The sequence below is a fragment of the Primulina eburnea genome, chromosome 9 (assembly GCF_022965805.1).
Source record: "Primulina eburnea isolate SZY01 chromosome 9, ASM2296580v1, whole genome shotgun sequence".
Lineage (NCBI taxonomy): Eukaryota > Viridiplantae > Streptophyta > Magnoliopsida > Lamiales > Gesneriaceae > Primulina > Primulina eburnea.
The window spans coordinates 28,536,598-28,544,616 of NC_133109.1; the positions used below are offsets into that span (position 1 = coordinate 28,536,598).

Consider the following 8,019-nt stretch of genomic DNA (forward strand, 5'->3'; position numbering starts at 1 on the left):
CACATCAAGCCAAATACAAAACGTGCGGCGTACTAAATGCAGAGGCCTAGAGATCGCGTGCTAACACGCGCCGCCGTTGCGAGTGGCCGAAGGATCATCGAGTGGGAAAGTTCCCCAGTACCGTTTCGACGATGTAGACAAAGTCCGCACAGCGTGTAAAAATCCCACAGGTAATGAAAGCAATTTCGGAAGCCAAACAGCCCCTTCTACATTTCCCATGAATCACTCGTGTATATCTCTAATCATTTTGTCTCCGGTTTCATATCTCTTGAAAAAAATATTCCAAGTGCAATTAAAATTTGAATAAATGCCAGCTGACCCTTTGAACCTTCCCTTTTCACATACGGAAAATTTTCTTCTTTCTGACTTTTGAACTTTTGTTTTACTGGGTTGATGGAGATGAAGAACAGAGCTTTCTACTGTGCAATTTTTGCGTTGTTGAGTGGTTGTGTAGTGTTTGCGGGCGACATAATTCATCAAGATGATTTCGCTCCGGCGAGGCCTGGTTGCAATAACAACTTTGTACTGGTAAAAATTCTTCTTGTTTTTTAATCGATTCTTGATGTTAAAGATCGATCTTTTTTGCATTTCCTGGCATATTAGCTGGTTTTTTTGTGCGATTTCTTGGTTTTTGACCGAGTCCAGGTCTCGGCACCGGTAGAACGGGGGTGTAGACTTGAGATTCTTTTGTTCACCCATTTATAATCTGTTACATTTGTATCTATTGAATAATTACCCTTTAGAGTTTTGGGTCATATGTTTGTCTTTGTATTTAGTAAAGCTGATACTTGGAATATCATGCTAGCCTTTTGTTGCTTTTTGCTTCTGTCTTATATTTTTGTCTGCTTATTCATCTGGTGCCATGTGAGAGTTGTCTGTTGAATTTGATAGATTTCACATCGATACATAGATGTCTCGCTTTTTTGTTTGCACCTGGATCTTGGACATAGTTAGGAAAGGAAACTGCAATTATAGAGGGAAAGGAGCTAAAAGTAAATGCGGTGGGATGTTGGCACTTATCCAGCACTTTGACATTTTACTGAGCATTTACTTCTTCTCCGCTAAAGTCCCTGATTAATTCATGGTTCCGTTTTGTGTCTTTTACACCTTATGTAACAAATATGAGGATGCAATTTCCAAAAAGACATAAATTGTGCTGTAAAGTGGGTCATAAGTGGAGCAGCATCACTAACTTTCTATCATGCCACATGTTTAATTGATGTTTTTATGTACTATGTTAAATATGATGTAGCATTCTATTGTTACGATGCTGAAGTTTTGACTGGAGACGCCTCCGTATTTCATAACTTTTGCTCCATTCATTGGTAGATTCTTACAAACAATGTAATCGAGTTAAGTTATTAACCTTTTCTAACTTCCATTTATGTTTGTAACTTAAATAGGTTAAAGTACCAGTGTGGATTAATGGTAAAGAAGTGGCAGAGTTTGTGGGTGTAGGAGCTCGATTTGGCCCCACGTTGGAATCGAAAGAGAAGCGTGCAAACCTTACTAGAGTTGCTCTTGCAGACCCTCCTGATTGTTGTAGTAAACCTAAGAACAAGGTTCGTATTTTAAATTGAGTGTTTAGGAATCATCATATATATCTTCCTCATATTACAGCCCTTTGCTATTGTGTAGATTACAGGTGAGGTAATGTTGGCGCATCGGGGAAATTGCAGTTTTGTCACCAAAGCAGACTTGGCAGAAGCTGCTGGAGCTTCAGCTTTACTTATAATAAACAACCGGACAGGTTTATTTTCTTTATCAGCCTCATGAATTGCGGTTTTCTAAATTGGAAACTAGTAGCTGTGTTCCTGTAATAGGGCATATTTAATATTAAACTTCCAATTTGACTCATGTATATACATAGTATTTTTGTCTTCTTTTGATTAGGTAGCAACAGCTTCTTGTAGGTAACTTTTTAGAAGTGGTGACTACTCTTCTTCTTTTTGAACCTAATGTCCCAGTAAAAAAACGATGTATGTTTCGTGCTGAATACCACCCCACATCAAGTTATTATGCTCCATTATGATCTAACTAACAAATTCTCCAGAACTCTTCAAGATGGTTTGTAAGGCAAACGAAACCGATGTAAATGTTCACATTCCGGTTGTTATGCTCTCATTGGATGTTGATGCAACCTTGATACAGAGTACGAGGGATAACTCAAATGGTAATTAGGCTTTCCTTCGAACAGTTTAACTTTTATCGTTTTCGGGTTTGTGTATACATATGAGGTATTTCATAATATTTCCCTTATAGATTTGCATTTGTCTCAGTTTCCATTCAGTTGTACTCTCCAAAACGACCAGCGGTTGATGTTGCTGAGGTGTTCCTCTGGCTAATGGCTGTTGGTACAATATTATGTGCATCTTATTGGTCTGCATGGACTGCAAAAGAAGCAGCTATTGAGCAGGAGAAGCTCTTGAAGGTAGCGCATTCTGATTTGAAGTTAGCACTCTACTTAGTGGTAATATATATATATATATATATATATATATATATATATATATATATATATATATATATGCTGATTGTGCAAACATTGTCACACAATTAACATTTTATGCTGATCTGGCAGGATGGGTCTGATGAATACCTCAGCAAGGAGACATATAGTTCCAGCGGTGTCATGGAAATCAACATTTTATCAGCAATTTTGTTTGTCGTGATTGCTTCTATGTTCTTAATTATGCTCTACAAGTTGATGTCCTATGTGTTTATTGAGATTCTGGTGGTTGTGTTTTGCATCGGTGGCATGGAGGTATTACAATCTTTTGCAACACACTGGTTCTTTTCAGGATTCATGTGTCAATAGATAGGTATTTGCATTTATTGAGGATTGTGATTTAAAGTTAAGGGCATATTTTCAACAAAATTTGGTAAAAAATGGTAAAGTTCTGTAGATTGTAGGACATAATCAGACATTCGAGTTCTTTACAGGATTCACAAGTTAATACAGATTTTTGGGAATTTTAGTATAGGATGTTTTCACCAAAACTTGTAATGCAGTATGATAATAGTGAGGAATCCTTTTAACCACATATGCTATGTATGAGTTTTGATTATGATTGATTTGTTTCTAAGAAGTATATTCATCATGTTTTATGTATTGAATATGTTCACTAGTGTCAGTTAAATGAAGGGTACATTCATTTGCATACATAAATATTTTCTCTTTTACTGAATGCTGGTTCGTTGTCTTGCTGGGCTTACAGGGTTTGCAAACTTGTCTAGTGGCTCTGTTATCATGGTATGTACCGTGTTTTTCCTCAAATTATGCTTATTGTGCTTCATGGGATTTGAGTTGATGCTTTGGATTTGAAACACTGGACTTACAACAATTCAGTATAGTTTCAGATGGTTTGAACGTGCTGCCGGATCGTATATAAAAGTACCTTTTCTGGGAGCCATAGCTTATCTTACACTTGCTGTTTCTCCTTCGTGCATAGCATTTGCTGTTTTATGGGCAGTTTTCCGACGTGTCTCCTTTGCTTGGATTGGTCAAGATATACTTGTATGAGTGCAGTTTCTGTTTCTTTTTAGTTTGCTTTCCATTTTCATTGCATTTTCCCTTGGATATATAAGAAGAACATGTGTTTCAGTTTGTTTTCATAGATGCCGATAACTCTAAATTCCATAATCTGCCCATCTTCCTTATTGATGTAACTTCTTCTTCGCAATGGAATAAGGCCTAATTACTTGTTTTCTCTGGAACAGGGCATTGCCTTGATTATAACTGTTCTCCAAATAATACGAGTTCCAAATCTCAAGGTAATAACCAAGATTCAAATTCTTTTAGATCAATGAAGTAGTTCACACTGCGGAGAAACATAACTTGTTGTCAAACGTCTCACATCATCCTCAGGTGGGCACGGTTCTACTGAGCTGTGCATTCTTGTATGATATCTTTTGGGTCTTCGTTTCCAAATGGTGGTTCCATGAGAGCATCATGATAGTGGTGAGTGAGCACTACATGAATTTTATTTATTGAAACTCATCGAGCCTATGTGATTTTTTATGGGATTAAGCTGAAGTTTGTTGCTTGGTCTCTTAGGTAGCTCGTGGTGATGGAAGCGGAGAAGATGGCATCCCAATGCTGCTAAAAATCCCTCGAATGTTTGATCCTTGGGGCGGATACAGTATCATTGGATTTGGAGATGTCATTTTACCAGGACTAGTAATAGCATTTTCCTTGAGGTTTGAGCTCAATGGCTGTCAAGTCCTCCACGTGATTGTTCGATTATTAATGCTTCTTGTTCTATGACCCTTAGTTCCAACTAGTTGAGATCCCTACATGACCTGTCTCTATCATTCTCTTTAAAATCAAAGTTTCAGTTACATACATCTTATTCAATTTTCTTCTTTTTAGAATCATGTTTTTTACGCCACTTTATTCAAATCGTACGTACTTAAAGTTCGATCATATTTCCAGGGAATACATGTGCTGAAATATTTCGATTCATTTTTGTAAACCCTCATCGGTCTTAAATATTCACATATCACCACTCTGTTAATTTTTTCTTATGCATCCTTGCAGATATGATTGGCTGTCCAAGAAAAGTCTGAAGGACGGATACTTTCTGTGGGCAATGATTGCTTATGGTTTAGGTATGATTAAATTTTAAGTTGATTTGAAATGAGAATTCTATCGATGACAACAATTTGTAATCCAATGCTTACGTTTCTAGCATAAGCAGCATTTGTCCTAATCCACTCTTCGTTTTTTACTTGACATAAAGATATATCGGAAGTGAATGACGAGGAATTTTGAATGTGAACTTAGGTAAAATGGCCTAACCACAGACGACGTCCTTAGTGCCCTTTCTTTCGTCGCTTTTTTTTTTGTGGTTCAAATGTGAACATGGGTAAAATGGCCTAACCACAGACGACGTCCTTAGTGCCCTTTCTTCTTCGCTTTTTTTTTTGTGGTTCGAGATTGAACCAGAACAAACTTCGTGGGTTCGATGGAATCTGCTCTTCAAAAATATGATTTATTAAAGACTTGGAGAACTGAAACATAAAACATCAGTGCTTTACTTTCGACATTGTCGGAGAAAATATTAGTAGTAGGCTTGGGAACGGATGGGCAATATCGTTTTAAGAAAAAATAGTTAAAGCTTTTGTCTCTGTCTGTTTACTTATAGCCATTTTTCTTCACCTCATATTTCAATCTCTTATGATCACAATTCACAGGGCTTCTCACCACTTATGTGGCTTTAAACTTGATGGACGGACATGGACAACCGGCTCTGCTTTACATCGTCCCTTTCACGCTAGGTAAGCAACAATGAAAACAAGGTCGAACCTCATCACAAGGAAAACGAGTAGGATACATGACACTCCTACAATAGATTCACATTGAATTTTTTGTACTGGTTTCAGGCACATTCATAGCATTGGCGAAGAAGAGAGGCGATTTGAATCATCTGTGGAACCGAGGGGATCCGGAGAGAGTTTGTCCACACGTTCAACTTCAACCAAATGACCGATGATGACTTCAAATTTTAAATCTAGTTCAGTTTACATAATGACTTAGTGGGTACCTTGTGTTTATATTTTGTCACGTGTGTTTCATCTCCTGTTTCATGTATATTTAGATGAATAGTGAAACATGTTAACGTATAAGTGTTTGTATATATGCATGAAACAGTAGATGAAACATCAATTGGATCACAGAATTTAGATCAGTGAAGTTTACTTAAAGATTAGATCAATGAAACGTGTTGATGTCTGTATATTACATGTGTATATTGCATTTTGAAGAACTGTAGACATAGACAATAGATCAGAGGGACCAGTGATGTAGTTTCACTTGAACGAGATCTTGAATTCGAAACTCGTAAGCGAAATATTGGTCCAACTCGATTCAACATGGCTTGGAAACCTGGTTTCCCAAAGTGAGGGACCGTATGAGATTGCTGGGCATCGGAAAACCAATACAACAAATGATTTTAAAATGAAAGGAGCTGATAAAAAGCATTTGGCAAATTATATGTCACGACTGACCCTCATCTTATTGAAAGGTCGAAGTAGTTTATAGCGCATTGAAACCTGCAAATGCTTCTTGACGTTCAAGTTACATGATTTTTGTTTGTAAGTACGATATAACAAACTCACTGACACAAACTGAAAACATACTCATTTTCTGTGAAGATGCATGAACTCAATTCAAAACATCAAAATTTTAATCTCTTGGAACGTGGAAACTTGTCTGTGAACTTCAAAATTTGTATTCTTCGTAACATGATCCAGATCTCGAGGAGTTTTGTTGGCGGAAAAACAAGATTTGTCTTGAATTGGATTGGTTTCATCACCATCCACAAAAGTATTCTTGTTCTTTATCTTCGATTATTTCTTCCCTCTTATCTGGGGTGAGAATGTAAGGGGTGAGTATTTGGGAAATACTCAGTAAATGGGGGTCGATCGTGCATAACAAATATCAATGTTATAATTACACGGATATATTATCATAATCTCAATCATAAGCATGTTGAATTTAATATGAACAAGATACAAACATAGCACTGAAAACCATCTTTTTTTCATGGTTCATTGATCAGTCCCCTATATGTTACTCCTCTAAAGGACGAGGCCAAAAGAACGATTATTATATCTCACCACATCAGGGTCAAAACATATCAAATATCAGAATTTCCTTGACATTTCTAATTCAAATAATTACAGTGCAATTCAAATATTTCAAACATGTTTTCAAATATTATAACTAATATTAAACAATAAATTGTTCAATTGTTTTCATAACAAATAGGAAATAATCGCTCTTATCTGTGGTGGGAATGTAAGGGGTGAGTATTTGGTAAATATTCAGTAAATAGGGGTCGATCGTGCATAACAAATATCAATGTTATAATTATACGGATGTATTATCATAATCTCAATCATAAGCATGTTCAATTTAATATGAACAAGATACAAACATAACACTGAAAATCATCTCTTTTTCATGGTTTACTGATCAATCCCCTACATGTTACTCCCCTAAGGGGCGAGGCCAAAAGAACGATTATTATATCACACCGCATTAGGGTCAAAACATATCAAATATCAGAATTTCTTTGCCATTTCAAATTCGAATCATTACAGTGCAATTCAAAGATTTCAAACATGTTTTCAACTATTATAACTAATATTAAACAATAAATTGTTCAATTGTTTTATAACAAATAAGAACGAATATATCATGACGATCGAATTTCAAGAAACATACATATCATATTTTTAAGCAATTGTGGACATACCTATGAAGAACAAGTATGTTGATATATATCGAGTATTACACTTATGAAATACATGTGTACATAATAATTTAGCAAAAGCACACTTAATTATTTTCTTCAAAAATTTGAGGGAAGGACAACTAAAATTCGAACACAAAAGCTGCTGGATTGCCTCAAAATGGACAGGAACTCGGCTATTGCAGGTGCTTCGAAAATAGCTGTTGGGTAGCTCGAAAATATGACTATTTTTCTGCTGGAATTTTCAGAGTGTTTGTGGAGGTTTTGTGTCTTCTTTCTAGTCATCATGCAGGGTATTTATAGGCTCATGGAGGGGAGATGAAAAGGCTATCATTCAAGGCCATTACCAATATGTTTATGGCCTCCTTAATTAAGGGATTTAAACACCATTAAAAGGGCTATTATGGCTCTTCAAATTTAGCTTTGAATTCATGGCTTGAATGAGTTTTAATTCATGGCTTTGTGTAGCTTGGGTCTTCACAAATTAAAAAAGATATCGTAATTATGATAGAAGGATGCAAAATATTTTTTTGTGATAATTTTTATGAAATAAAATGAGAGTTATTTTTGTTTATTTATTTAAATTTGCAATTGCTATGATGGAGTGGATCTTCGAATGACAAGTGTTTTTCCTTATGTGAATCCTATTTCAATGCGGCCCGAACCGAGGAATCCCTTAGATATGTCCTCTGCTCTACCAGCTGAGCTATCATGACCATTCCCAATGTAGCTCGATATTATATGTTTGCTCTAGTTTTTG

At 36.1% G+C, this 8,019-nt stretch overlaps 1 protein-coding gene across 1 annotated transcript; it reads left to right on the top strand.

Moving 5' to 3' along the window:
* Positions 1-206: 206 nt before the first annotated feature.
* On the top strand, positions 207-5,741 carry LOC140841462 (signal peptide peptidase-like 4). Its single transcript, XM_073208923.1, has 14 exons — positions 207-528; positions 1,404-1,562; positions 1,639-1,750; positions 2,054-2,173; positions 2,280-2,431; positions 2,582-2,764; positions 3,219-3,253; positions 3,355-3,517; positions 3,721-3,774; positions 3,869-3,961; positions 4,058-4,200; positions 4,541-4,611; positions 5,197-5,280; positions 5,386-5,741. The coding sequence occupies exons 1-14, from the start codon at positions 394-396 to the stop codon at positions 5,493-5,495; spliced, it is 1,614 nt and encodes a 537-aa protein (XP_073065024.1). The 5' UTR covers positions 207-393; the 3' UTR covers positions 5,496-5,741.
* Positions 5,742-8,019: the final 2,278 nt, after the last annotated feature.